At 43.1% G+C, this 18,190-nt stretch overlaps 2 protein-coding genes across 2 annotated transcripts in view; both read right to left on the reverse strand.

The window, feature by feature from the left end:
* The window catches only part of JAKMIP2 (janus kinase and microtubule interacting protein 2), a 42,708-nt gene extending 35,207 nt beyond the window's left edge, over window positions 1-7,501 (reverse strand). Inside the window, exon 1 of the mRNA XM_053991303.1 lies at window positions 7,430-7,501. The gene's annotated coding sequence lies outside the window, so the exon portion shown is untranslated. The remainder of the gene's footprint in view (window positions 1-7,429) is intronic.
* A 561-nt stretch (window positions 7,502-8,062) lies between these two features.
* CDC23 (cell division cycle 23) lies at window positions 8,063-17,656 on the reverse strand. Its single transcript, XM_053991406.1, has 16 exons — window positions 17,522-17,656; window positions 16,960-17,032; window positions 15,930-16,067; window positions 15,614-15,656; window positions 15,123-15,228; window positions 14,905-15,037; window positions 13,755-13,932; window positions 13,571-13,668; window positions 13,269-13,350; window positions 12,523-12,676; window positions 12,275-12,394; window positions 11,836-11,911; window positions 11,505-11,566; window positions 10,565-10,643; window positions 10,347-10,466; window positions 8,063-9,467 (listed from the first exon to the last, which is right to left on the reverse strand). Exons 1-16 carry the CDS (start codon window positions 17,647-17,649, stop codon window positions 9,297-9,299), a joined length of 1,761 nt encoding a protein of 586 aa, XP_053847381.1. The 5' UTR covers window positions 17,650-17,656; the 3' UTR covers window positions 8,063-9,296.
* Window positions 17,657-18,190: the final 534 nt, after the last annotated feature.

Here is an 18,190-nt window from a genome sequence, read left to right on the forward strand (position 1 = left end):
AAACCCTATCCAAGCTGGTGACTCCATGGAAACAGTAAAAAGGGTACAGAAGCATTATTGTTACCCGCAGCAAAGCTGAGCAGTTTTGTTAAAACAATATTCTAGTATTTTGTGGCTAAAATACCATCTGTCTCTTTCTCACAGTTATTTTCCTAGAAGTTGGCATAACACAATGCACACTGAGAACACTAACAGTGACAAAGAAAATCCTGCCCTATCCCAAAAGCAAGTGGACATTTTTCAGAATCAGTACTTTTCAGCATAAGATGCAAATGGATACTGACTGGAGGCTCTACTCAAGAATGGCAGGATTGTCAGAACAAGGACAAGCTCTAACAACCTGCTCAGCTCACTGCAAGTTGGGAGCCTAACAAAACATTTTAGTGGTTTTGTACTTTGTGCATTATTTCATGCACCATCTAGAAGAGAAACACTGCAATTCATGGAGTTTATCCTATCAGGCTCTCCCTCTATTTGATTTTAACAACCCAACAAAACCCTCTTTTATTTAATTGAAATGCATATAAACAAAAAAAAAAACAACAGAGTGGGAAAGTTCATACCCCAGATCCTTTTCCTGAAAACCCTTCCTTTTCCTTCTAAGGCTATATGATCACCTCTTGTCTTACAAATACCAGAGGAAGGTATCTTACATTCACTACTAAAAATTGTCAGATATTTAAGCAGTTTTTCTACTTAAAGGAATAAGGCTAACTTTGGAAGTTTTTGCCATTTTTAGCTCAGCTCTCAATACAGCCAATAAACACAGACATTGGTTTCAGAACAGATAAAAAAAAAAAAAATCTGAATTCTGGCCTCCCACATTCACTTTTAACAATACAGATCTTGATAATGAACTGTTTTCTTTTTTTTTTAATACCTTACTTCCAACCAAATGATTACCTTCTCACAGTTTCTTATCAACTTGCAGTTCAATACAGCTTCAAAAAATGTATTTTCTTCTCTTCTCCCACTCTATTGCCATCAATGCCTTAAAGAACCTCATGTACATATTGCTCTAATTTCACATGTCCTGTATCCCTCTTGCCTTTTCCTTCCATTTTCTGTGAAAAGAATATGGATGTTCCCATTACCAGGGAAGTTCCGCAAAATCAAAGCTAGCAGTTTACCTCTTCACATTAACTTTCTAGCAGAAATGTAAACACATCTTTTACATTAGTTATTTCTATACATCTTTTAGACTCAAAATACCTCTAAAAATAAAAACATTACAAAAAATAAAAACATTACAGGTTTTTTCGTTTGCAAATTGTTGTGAATCTTACCCTTCTATCATATGAGGAAAGATAGGTTCCTTTGTCATCCCTATAGGCTGTGAACTCTTTAAGAATGGTCTGAAACAACAGAAATCTTTTCCACCAGTGTCACAGCTCAGCTGAGAAATAAGTACCCGTCATACTTTGCTTGTGTTTCCCAACAAAACAAACCAAATGAAAACATACCATGTAGTACCACACGTGCTGACTTAAGTAGCTCTGCTCATAATGGGAAGAGCAGAACTTGACAAATAAACAACTAGAATAAAGTGAAACTCATGTTAAATGTAGAATTTATTCTTATAATTTACTATTTAAAAAGTACCCCTGAAAGCTTACAGGATGATATTTTACTGAACTCTGCTGCTTTATAAATGAAAGCAGCAGCTTCCATTTGTATTATGATGACCAGGGCAGCAGCATTCTCCTCCCATATAAGCAGGTGATGAGCTGATTTCTCAGCTGGAAAAGGTGTAAGCATGAAACACCACCCACTAGATGCAGCTGAGATGCTGGTTCATATATGATATGACAAAGCACAAAAAAAATTAAGAGGTTTCAATTATAAGGCATTCAGGAGAATGTGCAGTTTTTCATTAAGGCTGAAACCAGAAAAATATTCTATGGTAATTTCAGAGAGATTTGAATAAGCATTAAGCTATTGTATATAATTTCATATAAATTTCCAAGGACAATGCTTAAATCCTCACTGAGTTCACCTAACATAGGCTACCAGGCTGGTTACAGACACTCACCGCATATTCCAAGAAAACAGCAACATGTAGGTCACGTTGCAACCCACAAAAATCCGTGACATAATGCAGAAGGGATCTGCAAGCAGCCTTGCTGGACATGGCTGGAGCAGTCATCCAGCCACAGCAAAGCCATAGATGTTTGTCAGCTCTCCACCGTGCCTCTGAAACAGGTACTGGACACACACTAAACTTACAGGTCTGTTCTTGAAAGTGCTTCCAAATTAATTACGCAGTCTTTCCTTAAGTTATAAGCTACAAAACAGTAACCAGCACAATTGTTCTTTCAGATGTAAATAATCCAATCTTTTTCCAGTGCAACAGTCCCCACATACTCTTTGTTCACCTAAGACTTATTGTAACTGATCACAATTTCCTGTCAGAGAGGCGACATGAAAAGGGGATATTATTAAGAGCTATATTAAATAAGGCAGATTCTCAAAAAACGACTGCACCTCATTTTGTTTCTCATCAATGCACAGAGATGGAATAGAACGTCTTACACAACCTTAAATATTAAGTACAAATAAATAGAGTGAAAAAAACCCCAAGGACTTACCTACAAATCACAGAACATAAAACAAAAATCACATTCATGTTCATGAAAATTTAAGTGTATGTTATGTATTAACATCATTATAAGTCTTGTTATAACTTTTGTACACCAAGCCTACCCCAAATACATGCCAAACAGTACAGTATTTATTCTAATTAATTTCTATCACTTGTAACATTAAGAGTTCTTAGGATTTTGCTTACATTATAGAAATGAAAAATTAAAAGTATTTCTGCACCCATTAAAAAAATCAGCTTAGTGAATATTAGCAAACCAGAGCACATACAGGGGGAAGAAAGTCCAAAAGCCCCGACTCCACCATTTCTCACAAATTTATATGCTCACTCATTACTGTTTACCCTAAACCACCTAGTACCTCAATGCAATTTTCAATAACTGTTTTTTCTTCTTTTCAGTTTTAATTTCCATGTTATTTAGGCCCTTTGTTTACAGTCCATGCAATGTAAGGTTTAACAGGTCTTTTCCTTAAGCACTTTAAGGAATTTCAAAAAATAAACTAATAGCTTGAGAAATGGAGTATGGGGTGAATATATTACCTCCTGGATGGAGATGGAAGGAATGCATAAAATGAAAATGTGAGCCAACGTGCATTTTATCATCAGCTGCTCTCAATTAATTCAAAAAATTCATTATTTTTTATAAAATAATCTGAGATGCTGTTATACTTTGCATTATCATTTTTAACATAAAAGAAGATTTGCCATACCATACCTGCTCTTCTATCCTAACAATTTTCTCAAGTACATCAGTCTCCTTTATTATTCACTAAAGTACATTTCATCCAAAGTTAGGAAAAGGAACTGTAGTCTATCTGACCTTCATTTACATTCCTTATTTGTTGGTATTGTAAAACTGTTAACTAAGAAGGTTTCACTGCGCAGCTGTGTACTAAAGTGTGTGCTGCACTTGTGTGCCTCTTTCTTGTGAAATTGCACTGTGTGGATGGTCACATATATCTGTTCACTTTGCTTCTTTTGTGACCATGGCTGACACACACTGTTCAGCATAGGGAAATGTGATGTCCAAATATGATCTTCTAGAGAAAGCGCAGATCCTAACATTTACAGGATGAGTGATGATTTCTCAGCAACCCACCAGTGATCCAAATGCATGGCAAGCAAACCATACAGCATCATCAGTTCTAGCGAGAAGAACTGAAAGCCCATATTCCTGAAAATACTTGCATGTATTATTTTTCCTTTCAAGTTCTTCGGATGTTTCAGAGTCCAAAGTGCAGACTATGATCCACACTGTTGTGTCATTTCCAAAGAAGCTGTGTTTATGCTCATTTGACCTGACAGTGTTCAGTGTGGCCACACCATAGAGCTTTCTCATGGTTCTTCTAGCATGCTGTTGAATTTTCTATTTAGAGCCCTACCTCCTAGAGCAAAGATTTCTAGTCCTCATATTTTAAAGGAGAAATTCAAACAGACTTTAAAATGCACAGAAACTAGAAGTACTACCAAAATTACATTTTTCTACCCTCATAGATTCTGGATTTTGAGAGCTGATGACAGAGAACTGTACAGATGCTTTGCACAGACCTATAAAGAGAAGGTAGCAGAGAATCCATCTCTGAAGATGGGAAGATAAATTTGCTATGATATGATGAAGACCTGACCTTGAAGGATATAGTTTCATAGAGGAACTTTGAAGGTGTTACCTGCTTGGAGGCTACTGATTTCAAAACACATAATGCAAACATGTAATTATAAATTCATGTCAATAATATTAACATACATATTTTTTAAATTTGGGTTTAAAAAAAAAACATTTGGTTTGCAGTCTTGTAGTACAAATATTGCATTGCCATGCACAAAGATTAAAGAGAAATCTGATGGACGTAGAAGATGCAACACACTGGAAAGTGACTCAAAATTCGGGCATCTGGCAAGGGCTATCTTGCTGCCTCACAACTTCACAAAGCCAGTGGAAAGCAAAATATTTACCACTATTAAAAATTACCATGACTGAGTAGTGAAAGCACCTTCAGTCTTACACAGTTTGGTTAAAAAGAAGAGGGGAAAACCCCAGAGGTTATAATTAACAAACTACTTGGATTTCAACTGCTCAAGCTACATCTGAGTTATACCAGCCTTACAGGAGTGGAATCCATCCCCACACCTTTGTTACAGTTGGAGGACTATTTTTGTAACTTTCTAAATCACAATATCAACTATTTAATGAATTCATAGAGATCAAAATTGAAAATTATTCTGGGCATCGTTCTATGGTTACATTTCACAGCATTTTCCTGAGTTGAATACCCTGAGTTCACTTATGCTTTGTAATGACAGAGAACTTATGCAGCATCTTTCCAGCTACATTGAAGTCTTGAAATTAAAAAGTCTACCAGAACCCAGCATATATTTACAAATTAAAATAGCCAATCACCTCCTTAAAATACAACCATACACAACCATACATAAGCCCCACCTTATGTTCAATTCTTAACGTGCAGGATACCAAAGTTCTTACACAGAAGATTATTTAGCTGGACGTGGCCTCTGAAAGCAGAAGGATTATCAAAAGCCACTGAAAGGTGACAGGGGCACAGTGCTCAGAAGGGAGGCTGAGTCAATGCATTAGCAGTATCACAGAGCTTGAACTTAGGCTTGGAGAGGACACTGGAAATACCTGGCTCAAAATCATCTCCAAGGTGAGAGCCATATTTCTCTACCTTAGACACTACCAAAACAGTCAGTCAGAGAGCAGGAAGTTGGAAAGGTTGCAGTATGTCACTGACAGTCTACTCCTTTCTTCTAGGAGTTCTGCTGACAAGCAGGGAATCCCAGCAGACCACCAAATTGCCACAGTTTCTGAGAAACAGACAAAGTAAAAGGGGCAATCCATCAACAGCTCCTGGCAGCCACCTCCACTGGGTAACTCCTAGGGAAATCCCAGCAAAAACTTTCTTCCCTGAGGCTTCTCCTTGGGATTTTGCTTCCTGTGGAAGCAAGGGTGGAACTGGCTCCAATCACACAACTTGATTAGAATCACAGAGTATCTCAAATTGGAAGGTACCCATAAGACCACTGAGTCCAACTCCCTGCTTCTCACAGGACCACTTAATACTAAACCACATGACTAAGAGCATCATTCAGATAGGCTTTGAACTCTGATAGGTTTAGTGCCCTGACCACCTCCCTGGAAAGTCTACTCCAGTACCCAGCCACCCTCTCAATGAAGCAGATTTTCTTGCTGTCCTGTCTGAACCTCCCCTGATGCAGCTTCCTTCCATTTCCATGTGTCCTACTGCTGGTCACCAGAGAGAGGAGATCAGCACCTCCCCATCTGCTGACTCCCTTGAGGAAGCTGTAGACTGTGATGAGGTCACCCCTCAGCCTTTTCTCCAAACTGAACAAAGCAAATGTCATCAGCTGCTCCTCCTAATCCTCGTCCTCAAGACCTTTCCCCATCTTGGTCACCCTGCTCTGGACCCACTCTCAGTAGTCTGATGTCCTTGTATCTTTTGATTGACACAGAACTACTGATAGAGTACTTGTGTCTTGTGCCCTCTTCAACAATGACTGTCTCACCACTCACAGATTACACCAAAATCGTACCCATTCCTAGAAAACCTCTTAAAATCACCAGGTGTTCTGTTTGAGCCAGGTTGAGTACCATTTACAGCACAGCAGCCCTGGGTTTAAAATTCCTATGCAGAGCAGTAGGCCAGATCAATAGAAACAAAACCTGAGTCAGAGCAGAAGCAATAAACCTCACATTATTGCTTGAGAAGGAACAAAACATTCTCCTGATAGGCTACCTTGATGCTTAGACCAAGCATGATGTCTGCATCGCAGCAGAATCTGACCCAGTAAATCAGAGATGTTGAGAATGGGAGTCCAACATGTCACTTTACAGTGAGGCACAGGACAGCATCAGAATGCAAATGTTTTTTTAAAAATGCACCTCTGTTTTTTTTTTTTCCTTATAAGAGGTCAAATTAAATTTTTAAAATATGTAAGTTTCTCTGTTCCCAACCTATAAGGTATGAGCAGAATCCTTTAAGTATTTGCATTCTCAGCAAAAACCAGAAACAGCCTATGAATGAGTATTCAGTGTCATAATGTAACTCAAATGTAGGATCCAGATCCGTCGTAAGTGGCCAAATGAAACTGAAGAATGGCAATCCAGTAATTTAAGCATAAATTGCACACCAGTCCAAGAGGCAGGTTTCCTCCATCAGTGGCTGTGAAAAAGGCATGCGTTGCATGTACAAAGAGATGCATTTTGCGGGGTCTGGGTTTGCAAGCCAGAATGCCTTCTCACACATAGACACGCCAGCCCTGACAGCCCAGGACACGTACAGGTGCAATTATGAACACTCTGCTGGGCAGGAAGCCTTGTGTATCGCCCTGGGAGCGGTGGAGCGGGCACAGATGCACCGCGAGTGGAAACGAGCGCAGGGAGCGCCTGCAGGGCCGCGCTGGCCTCGCTCCGCTCGGGCTCCCCCGCGGCAACGAGGCCCAGCCCGGGCTCCGCCGAACGCCCCCAGCCCCCGAGCATCCCTTCCCTTCCCTGCACCAGCCGCCGCGCCCAGCGCGCCGCGCCCGCTTCGGGCGGACAATGACCGGCGAACATACAATGGTGCAGGGCCGGCGGGAGGCTGAGGCGGCTGCGGGCTGCGCCTGCCACACCTCTCCCGCCATCTCTTCTCCATCACTAGCGTCGGCTCCCACTCGCTCTCCCCTCCCGTCCATCACCTCCATCGCTTCCTCTCCCCCTCCGCGCCGCCGCCCCGGCCCCTCGCAGCCGGCCGGTCATTGTTCTACCACCGCGGGCACCGGGCGACCCTCTCGGCCGCCGCCGCCGCTCACCGTGCCGCCAGGGAAAGACGCCGAGCGGCGAGGGATGAGCACGGCGCATCCATCTTCCTGCCGCCGCGGCGGCTCCAGCGCCCGCACCGGCCCCGCCGCCTCCTGCGCGCCGGCGCTGAGGGCGCGCGCCCGCCCCGCCGCCGCCGCCGCCCCGCGGCCGAGGCTGCGCTGCCGGTCCGGGGCTGCGGCAGCCCCGCCCGCCCCGCCGCAGCTGCGCCCCGGCAGCGCCGCGGGGAGCGCGGGCCGATCGCGGCGCCCCGGAGCGCGCGGCTCCCACAGGACTCCCTGCCGGCGGGGTGTGCAGCCGGCCTCTGAGGGCGAAGGGCCGCGGCCCTCGGACCGCAGGTCACTCGAGGCGTCCAGAGTCCCCGTGGCCTCAAGCTGGAGCTCGCCCCAGGCCTTGCGACTTCCGAGGGACACACCTCATCACTAGTCTCCATTTGGACAGCACGCCAGTGGCCACAATATTTGGGAGTGTGACCTTCGTCACCCTGGGCTCCACCTAGCCAACCCATGTCTTTCCAGCGTAGAGACAAGGACACTGTGAGGAAGCAACAGTATCAAATGCTTTGCACAATCGCAAGTAAATGACGAGTCACTCTTCGCTTATCCACCAGCACATTAACCCCCACGCACAGCGCCAGTACCAAGTTTATCAAGCACAATTTGCCCCTAGTGACAGCAATTTTATAAATGGTCTCATTGATATCCTCAGGTTTGCATGGAATTAGGCGAGTTCTTGCAAAATACATCAAGATCCAGTTTTACTGTTTAAAACCATCTGCAGTAAAAATGTTTGTTGAATGGACACTATAGGACATAAAACAAGACAGTACCTTCTAGAGATGCCCAGAACTAAGAACATGGTTTCCCTCTGGTCCATGGACATGTTGCAAATGCATTGTACAGAGGGCCCTGGGCTGTGACCCGCAGGTTTCCTGATGTGCCCACCTGTACAATTGGTCTCATGAAACACAGGAAGCTATGGCTAAATGGGAAGGGTTTTTTAAATGCTTTGTTCTTGATTTAAAGTCATGCCACGGACATAGGGATGTGGCTGTAAATTTATAGGGGTGAACAAGGACACTAATTGTGAAACAAAGGCATAATTATCTTCTTGCCTCCTTAACAAAATGATCCATTATAGTTCATTTGATTCCATTGCTACAAAACACATAGAAGATGCACCATAAAGAAGCCCAAGAACTGTAACTTCATTATTTTTTAATTGTGCTATCCCAAGTGCTTTTCTACTGAAAGCCAAAACTATCCATCAGACCTACAGTGAGAACTCAGACAGCTGTCACCTGTAGCTACTTGGGATTCCTCTGACATTTGCCAATCCTTTAACATACCCATGGGACCTATCTTTAAGTACCTATTTTACTGCTTTAATGAAACGTCTCCTGTGTAGTTCAAGACAAGCAAAAGTCGTTACCTAGACAGGTAGGTAACAGTTTCGGATGAGGACAGCAGTGATACCACTAAGAGGTCCTCCAAAGAAGTGCAGTAAAGATCAGAGATAACTTGGCAGAATCAAACTTAAGATGTATTTTAACTCAAGCAGACAAGCTCTTCCCAATGCCTCGTTTAGGAGTAGTCCTGTGTAGTGGGACATGTCTGCCCTCTGACTGGAATGACTTGGTGAGAAGTAGAGTAGGTTCTCACATTGCAGCACAGGCACTTTCCCATGAGGCTCCCCTTTCCCTGTTGGGACCCGTCTGTCTTCAGCTGTGGACTCTGCTAACTCCTTCCCTTCATGTGAGGGTAACAACAAAAGGAGGAATTTCCCTAGAAAGAAGTAAGTGGTTGCATGTCCCATCTGCAATGTCACACCCAATACACAAGTTAGAAGTATCAGAATTGTTCATGGTGTTACAGAAGACAGATTGAGAGGGGAGACACGACGTGTGGGAGTGTTGTTGGCTGACAAGGATGCAGGAAGGAAAAAGGGAGCAGCAACATCTGTGGATGATGTTTCTCCTTGGTTGCGAAGCTGTAAGATCTGGCGCAGCAGGGCCTTTCCTTCTTCTCTAGTCTGAAATTAATTTGTAGAAAACAGAACAATACAACTATGAATGGATGGTTTCTGGGTCAAATTCAGTATGTAAGCAGTGTAATTTAAAGTAGCATGTCATTCTGTAAGGCTAGAAGCTATAAAAGCCATTCTCAATTATTTTTTCTTCGGCTCCTTAGAAATGTCAAAGTAAGTCACTTTTTTTCATTTTAGTCTTTCCTCCTTTTACTCCTGATTGGTGTGTTTCTTGGGTATTTCAGAGAACAGAACCATCAACCACTGAAGCTATCTAAATATTCCAGCAAGTAGATTGGGAAAACTTCGAGTAAGGTGAATTCAGATTGTAGAGAGCTCCAGGCAGCTTTGTCATGGATAAGACAAACACCCTGCACTCATGGTTAGGGTCTACCACTAGGCTGAAATTAAAAATCTCAAACTGCCCACTTACAGATACATAACATCACAGAGTATGGAGTTGCACACAAAACCCAAGTACTATTATATTCTCTGCACTGTCTACACACAGAAGATGAGGAAAAAAAAGTTTTAGAAGTAGCGCCACTACACAGTGTGTGGGAATTTGTGACCATTCAACTACCTCCTCAACACCAAGATTTTTAGCAGCCTTAAGACTGCCATGTGAAACTTCAAATTCTTTTACTTAGTGAATATCAAAGAGATATGGTTCAATTTCACTATCTACACCACATTCCACGACTTTTATCAACCATACTCAGCATAACTGATCAGGTATACATGACAACCACCGTGCAGGATGTGACCTAAATGGCAGACAAGCCTCATTCCTTCATTAAAGACTCCTTCTACTCTGAGGGGGAGCCAAGATCAAGGTCACAGATCCCTTAAGAAAGAAGCACCAAAGACTGCGCAGGTACTCACATCATTGAAGGCACAGCATTTCTGAGCACATGCTGAGGCTTCATCCCAAAGCTTACATTTGAAGTAGTACTGGGCCAGGTAACGAAATGCAGTGCTGACCTCCAGGTGCTCCACTACCTCCTACAGTGAGTGGGGTAAAAAACATCATTTGTAAGTGCCTTCCAAAGTAGTTCTACAGCATGTTTACTACTCCTTTTATTCCCAAGCTATCCTCTTACCCCACAGGAATAGATATCCTGGATGTATTTGATGTAGCATTGAGCTGCCTGCTCAGATTCGTTCAGCTGTTCATGCAACCTACAGAAGGAGAAAAGTGGGTCACTGGAACAAGAGTGCACTGTTGAAGACCTTCTTGATCTATGAGAACGTACCTGCTCACCCTGACCTGGACTAAAGCCAGGTCCTTTCCTTCAGAATTTGCAGGACATGCAACATGTATTGCCCCTTGTGGAAAGAGATAATCCAGTTTGCACTCATGCTGACAGACACAGAGGCAGTCAGATACTGACTAGACAGCTAGAAGCAGTGACAACCAAAACAGGGACCTCTGTATATTCTGTTGCATTTTAAACCTTTTAACAGACCTTTGCCGTTCTACATACTCACTATTTCCTCCAGTCCTCCTTCTTCCCCTGCTACAACCCAAATTTGTACAGCAGTTTCACTTTTCATTTGCCCTTTTTCCCCCTCTTCACTTTTCCCACTTTATATTACTTTATCCCCAGAAAAAAAAAATAGTGCTGATGTCACAGTATTCACATTAGACCTCTTCCAATGTCACAGGCGTATACTAGAAAGGAAAAATAAAATCAAACTACAATTTTGTACATCATCTACCGTCATGGGCTGCTTTTAAGTTGCAATACAAGAAATACAATTGCTAGTACTGCATGCTCAAAACACTGCAGGACTCAGAAGTCCTTTGCAACCCACATAATGCTATCATTCTCTCTAACTATCCTGATGGAAACAAAGATAAAGCTGGACACCAAAATTTGCAGTCACTACAGCCCTAAAGATACCAATTTTTACACAGCTCCAAAAGTAATACTAGCAACAGCAATTCCACTTGTTTACATTCTGTATTTTATCATTAGGTTTCAAAGTGTGACTTGCATTTAACACAACTCTGACAGTTCAGTGAGGGTACATACTCACTTGGCGAGTTTCACAAGTGCCATTTTCTCCACATCTCCCACAGCATAAGCTCTCCAATAGCACTGTCAAGGAAGGAAAGTCAGTCAAGCATGCCACAAAAATTAGTCCAGCTCATGACTCCAGCATGCAAATCAGAAACAAAAAACTACAGGAACTGTCAGCAAAAGAGGCATGTATCTGTAGATAATTCCTTATTTATCAGATGCTCTAGTTATATTGCAGCAGTACTTCCCAACTGTAATGAGTTTAGGTAGCACTAGCTACATCATTTTGCTGCAATTTCACCCAGTGTTCTGGGAGATACCCTAAAGTCTTACACATCAGTTCTCACCTTCTTAGCTTCCACCAACTGATTGAGTTTCTCATAGCATTCTCCTAGAGCAACCAGCATACGAGAATCATTTGGTCTGTAAAAGAGCAATTCTTCAGGTAGTTTAAGGGATTGCCAGCTTATCCCAGGGTGAGGGGAAGATGGGGGCGGGGGTGGTCAAGGGAAAAAAGTAATCTACACCTGGCAGTCTGTCATCTGCAGTCTGCATAAAGCATCACTCTTACTCCTGACCAGTCATCCTCAATACTTAACTGACAAAGCTTTTGTTAACAGTTAACTAACACAACTAAAAGGATTTGGAACAGTGGGACTGCACACATCACAAAGCATCAATGCTTTTTTTTCCTTCCCCAACTTAGTTCTTGCATGTAAATTCCTTAGCCAGTATCAACCATGTCAGAATGAAGACCAATAAGCACGACTCCATTCTCAACTCTACCTGAGCTGGTGGGCCCGTCGGTAGTAGTAGAGACAGTAAAATGGCATTTTGAGGATTTCATAGGTTTGTCCCAAGCCATACCATGCTCTGTAGTCCCTTTTGTTCACCTCTATTGCATGCCTGTCAATGAAAAGGAGATGAACTAGACAGAAAGTCAGGATCAAAACCAAGTCCAGCAAAACACTAAGAAAAAATAGAAAATACTACTTCAGAAGCAAACACCATTTTGTGCAGTACATGAGCAGTACCTATAAGCCTGGATAGCTGCAGATGTGTTCTTCATTTCCATATACTCATGTCCCATAAGTGTCCAGGCTCCTAGATAACGAGGATTCAGTTTCAAGGCCCTCTGGAAATAGAGTGCTGCTTTTTCATGCTGGGAACGCAAGCTATAATAATTTCCTGAAGTAAAAGGCATAATATTCAAATAAATTTTAAAAACCCACAACCAACCAAAAAAAAAAAAAAAAAAAAAAAAAAAAAAGCCAATAACAATAGAGAAGTAGAAATAATGATGTAATGTGTATTCTTACCTCCTAATAAATTATAAAGAGTCCTAATAAAGACAGAACTGATTCAAACCTCAAGAGACCTAATTGCACTCTGTTCACCAGTGCTCTGGTCAATCCTTTTCTAGCTGTACCAGTCAATTTATGATTCCATCACCTTGGAGTGTCATGATCTAACAAATCAATTTCCTGCTCCTGACACACAACTATTTCCACTGGAGTTTGAAGACTATAAAGGTATTTTTAGGTTCATGGGTCTACTTTCTACCCTAGTACTATTACAGCAGCTTTCAGAGAGAAATGAAGGAAAAGGCTACTCTGTCATTTAGTCTGCTTTTCAGGCTGCCTGAATCCACATCACCAAGTGGTGATTTTGATTGCCTTGCTGGTTTATCACTTCCAGAAGCGTTTCCAAGATTCTCTCACACAGCCTACAGACAGCAAAATAAGATGTAAAAATAACATGTAAAAGAATTGGCTCTCACCAATTACACAGCAGGTCTCAACACGGTACTTGTCTATTTCACAGAGATTATGAGCCAGGTAGCTCAACTCAGGCTTCATGCTCTAGTGGAACAAAAGATTAAAGTGATGAGAGAGAGTACATTATGCTTTGAAAGAAACTGCAATAAGCTATTGGCAATGCATACAGTGCCTCTCTTCCATGGAGCTGTGAAGAGGAAAGCCTGTATTCAGAGAGGCCAGACAGCACCAGCTGCCTTGCCAGTGTTTAACATACCTCCAATAAACACCATCACTATGGACAGGCCACAGGAAGAATGCTTACCCTTACATAGAGCAAGTTGGAGAAAGTGTCCATGTTTTCTATCCTGTAAGGATCTTGTTTCCTCAGCTCATTAAAAATGGATAAAGCTTTGTCAATATCTGAAGAAAGAACAACATACGGGACACCAACAACTATAAATGCCAAGTTTGCATTAAGGGGGTCATTCCTACTTAGTGTCACTGACCTCTTATATTGTGGTAGGCAACTGCAATCTGAGAGATGATATAAGTGCTTTTGGAAAATCCTGCATCAATGAGAGACTGATACTTCTGCAGAGCTTCCTCTATCAGCTGCAGCTCTGTATAAATGTGTGCAAGAAAGAACTCTTTCATCCATGTATCTGGCAAGGACAGGAACTTCAGCTAGCAAGAAGAGGAGGAAGAGATGACAATCAGAAGTATTCTACAAGCTACATGTGGCAAAGAATCCATTATCTTCCCTCCCATGACTTATTAGATGGTCCTGAGGTAGGAGGCTATCCTGCAGTCGCTTTCTTAAACCCATTTGGTCAATCAGGGAAGAAATTGTCTTCAAATATGACATCACCTGGCTCTTGCTTCAGCCATTGAATTCAGACTGCACTTTCCTCCTATGTTTGAACATCAATATCATAACACTAATTTCAATTAACTATGTAAGCAGACTCAAAATTATGTAGAAAAAATGCACTTCCCTTTTTCCACAAATTGGTAACACTCTCTTCTGTATCACATTTTTAAACTTTTTTTTTTTTTTTAAGTAGTTTTAAATACTTCATCATCCAGAATTTACTGAAGAATTCCAGAAGTAGACTCAAATTCCATGCAGAAAGAAAAATAACCTATTTTGGCTTTATATTTGAAGTTTGTTTCTCTGATACAATTCATGTCCTATGTGGCTTTGTACATTATCTTTTCAGTTTTGAAAGCAGTGATTCTGTATATCCTTTCAAGCTATCAGAAGTCCTCAATAACTGAGAAATTAGAACCAGATTAAGAAAAAATAAAAAGGAGGATCCGTCTCTTAGGAGGATCTCCTTCATGTGACAAGATGATAACCCCGGTGACAACTGCTTCCAAAATACATGAATTGGAAATTTCTTAAACCACTTTGTGGGGGAATGATAAGAAATTAGCAGTGCCTGTATAAAGATTCTCAAGCTACAGCATGGCAAGCAATTGAAGATAAAGAGGATTTTACAATAAAATTTACAGTCGTGGATTGCCTTGCCTGACAGTGTCTCACGGAATGAAGCAGTGGGTAACATCAATCTTGTGGAAACAGAAACACTGGTCACTGAATCAGGCCAAACTCTTGAGATTTGTTACCACATCTTGGTATCTCCAAAGTTTTACCATCTCTTTATCTGTAATCAAGTTGCAAAGTTCCAGCCAGGCTCCCCAGTGCAAAGGCAGGACATGAGCAGCTTCAACAAACACATCTATTGCTTCTTTCACCAGGTCCAGTTTCCGCAGCACAACACCGTATCTGTAAAAAAAAGTGTCAGGTTGACAAGAATCATGCAATTCTGCATATCCACACAAATATGTAAGAAATACATGCAAACACTTACAGATAAAGGCCAAATCCATCCAGTTCCTGTGCCTTGTGTTTCTTGCTGAGCTCAACTCTCAATTCTCGTAGAGCTTCATTTTTCACTTGTCCTTTTTCCAGAGGTCCTACATGAAGAGAAAGTCACACAGCTAGCTATCAATAAGGAAAGCTGTTCAATAAGGAGTCTCACCACAGCAATGCCAAGTCCAGGGTACAATCGGAATTATCACTGACATGACATGACAGCTTCCCAGCCTTTATGTGTTTATGTTCCCCATTTCAAAAAAAATTGCTTAGTCTGGTCACCCAGTTTAAAATACGACCTAATAGATGAAAATCTGCAACCTGTAATTAAGCCAATGAATCCAAAGAGAATGAAAGAAATCATGTTACAGTACTTATTATCCAAAAAATTGAGGGAAAAGCCATAGACCCAAGATGAATTACATGAAGAGTCAACAGCGAAAGCTTCATAATCTCATCATGCACTTCTTGACACCAGAGACTTACCCAAACTATCAACTGTCTCATCATCCTTTTTCTTTTCCCCTGACTGTGGAAAATAAAGAAAATCCAAGATTACATTATAATAGTATATTTCCTATGTTTGCTGCAGCACTTGCAGCAGCATGTACACTTGAGTTTTCACAGACAGCACAGTTCTGAAAAGAACAGCCCTATCTTTCTTTACTCCAACACAGAATTTGGACTTCAAGGTGGTCATTAGGGACCAAGAAAAAGAATAAGCAAAAAAATAAAATATGCCAGGGAGGGGTCAGAAGCAGAGGAGTTCAGTGCTAGGAGGCAACCTTTTTTTCTACATTACCAGATATCTGGAGTACATATACAAGAAGTAAGCTTTCTGGCTCTTGCAGCCCTGTAAAAAGTAGGCAGCCCTGTCATATTCCTTGAGATCGAAGTAAGACTTGGCCAATGTGTAGGCATCCAGATCACGAGCATCCTCCTGCAGAGACACACAAGAGTTTTAAGACCCTTGTCCAAGAAGCTCTGACATACTTTAGGAAAATCATGGTTACAAACATAGCAATGAAATTGCTCCAAAAGCTTAAATGTAGTTTGTCCATCTTTAGAGATGGTTTGAGTACTATCAGAAAAGTTCCTCCGCTCCCTCACATGATCCAGTTCTAGAGTTCTCCAATAACAAGTACAGACTATTTAAGAACATTTTAAATAAATGGTGAGATTTCAGAAACAAATTGTGGCAAGCTGCCAGAAGGCAAGGCTTAGCTGTTCAATTAGTATGAAAAACCATAAACAAGAAACCTGCTCAGGAATTCCACATAAGAGAATATTAATCTGCTAACATACAAGAGAACACTTCCTTGGTAATTATACCTTGAAATGCATTTATGACATGTTACACTCCCGTTCACCAGGATAGGCACATACCTATGAGTTCTACTGTATTCCTACAGAGGTGGGGATGGAGACACAACTTGTTTCTCTTGTGTCCTAACAAGCACAAGTTTAGTGGCAAAACATAATTTGTATTAAAATAAATTTTGACCTCAGTAAAGAGGAATAAAAATAATGTAGCATGCATGTGATTTCAAATTTGGCTTACAGAGTGCTTCATTTAGGACACAGCAACAGATAATGCTTTCATCTGGGAAAGCACATTCAGCTCTCTCGCCCTGTTGAACACACCAGGGAAAGGATCTTCCCAGCATTATTGCAGGACTGGAGCCCAGCGCAGACTCCCACCCGTGGGAGCTGGGAGATTGCAAACAGTACTTTCCTCCATAGTTAAGATTAAACAGCCCACCCCCATGAGCTGCAGCACCTTCTCCTGGAGCTCACAGCCACTTTCCCCCAAGCACAGCCTGGGCCCGTACCTCAGTGAGCACGGGGGGAGGCGGCAGCTCGCTCAGTGGCAGTGGCTCCAGGGCGAATGCAAGTTCAGCAGCCCTGAGGGAAAGAGAGCGTTAGAATAACTGAATCATCAAGGCTGGAGGAGACCTGTAAGATCATGAAGTCCAATCGTCAGCCCGGCGCTACCACTGTAATCCCTAAACCACATCACGTAGCGCCAGATGTAGACACCTCTTAAGAACCTCCAGGAACAGTGACTCCAACACCTCTCTGGGAAACCTATTCCAGTGTCTGACCACCTGAACAATTAAAAAACATTTTCCAATATCTTATTGAATCTCCCCTATCTCAACTTAAGACCATTTCCTCTGGTCCCCTCCCCGCAGGCACAGCAGAAGAGACTGGCTCCCACCTCACTGCAAACTCCTTTCAGGGAGTTGTAAAAAATGATGAGGTACCCACGACACTCGTCTTCTCGAGACTAAACAAACCTAGCTCCGTTCCATCCTCCCTCCCCGCACAGAACATGTTAGCCCGGGGTCCGCCTAGCTGGGGCCCGGCCAGCTGGGGCCCGGTCCCGCTCACCACTTCCCGCTGTGCTGCAGCCCGCGCTCACGGCTCCGTTCCGCCACGCTCAGCAGCTGCTTCTTGATTTCCCGCAGATCCGAGAAGTCGCCACCGCCCGCCGCCGCCACCATTGCCGCCGCCGCCATCGCGCCAGCCCGGCCAATCACAGCCCCGCCCGCCGGTCCGGCCAATCACAGTCCCGCACACTGCGCGCCCGCCCGCCGGTCCGGCCAATCACAGCCCCGTCTGCCGGTCTGACCAATCACAGACCCGTACACTGCGTGCCAGCCCTCCATCCTGGCCAATCAAAGCCTCGCGCATTGCGCTCCCCCGCCCTTATACGGAGTCGTCTGCTTGGGCGAGTGCGAGAGGTCTCGTGACCAATCCCAGGTGCGCCCAGGAGTTGTGCAGTCTGGTCGGTTGCGGCGGGCGCGCGCCGGAGCTGTGCCGCCTGATTGGCCGGTTGCGGCGGGCGCGCGCCGGAGCTGTGCCGCCTGATTGGCCGGTTGCGGCGGGCGCGCGCCGGGGCTGTGCCGCCTGATTGGCCGGTTGCGGCGGGCGCGCGCTCGCCGCGGCGCGCTCAGGCCCTGCACTCCCACACCGAGAAACACCGAGGCTTCCCAATTTCTCGCTTAGGTCTTAGCTGGCAGGGGAAATACTCATTATGTGCTACCCTGCCCTCAGGTT

Source organism: Vidua macroura, chromosome 15, assembly GCF_024509145.1.
Source record: "Vidua macroura isolate BioBank_ID:100142 chromosome 15, ASM2450914v1, whole genome shotgun sequence".
Taxonomy (NCBI): domain Eukaryota; kingdom Metazoa; phylum Chordata; class Aves; order Passeriformes; family Viduidae; genus Vidua; species Vidua macroura.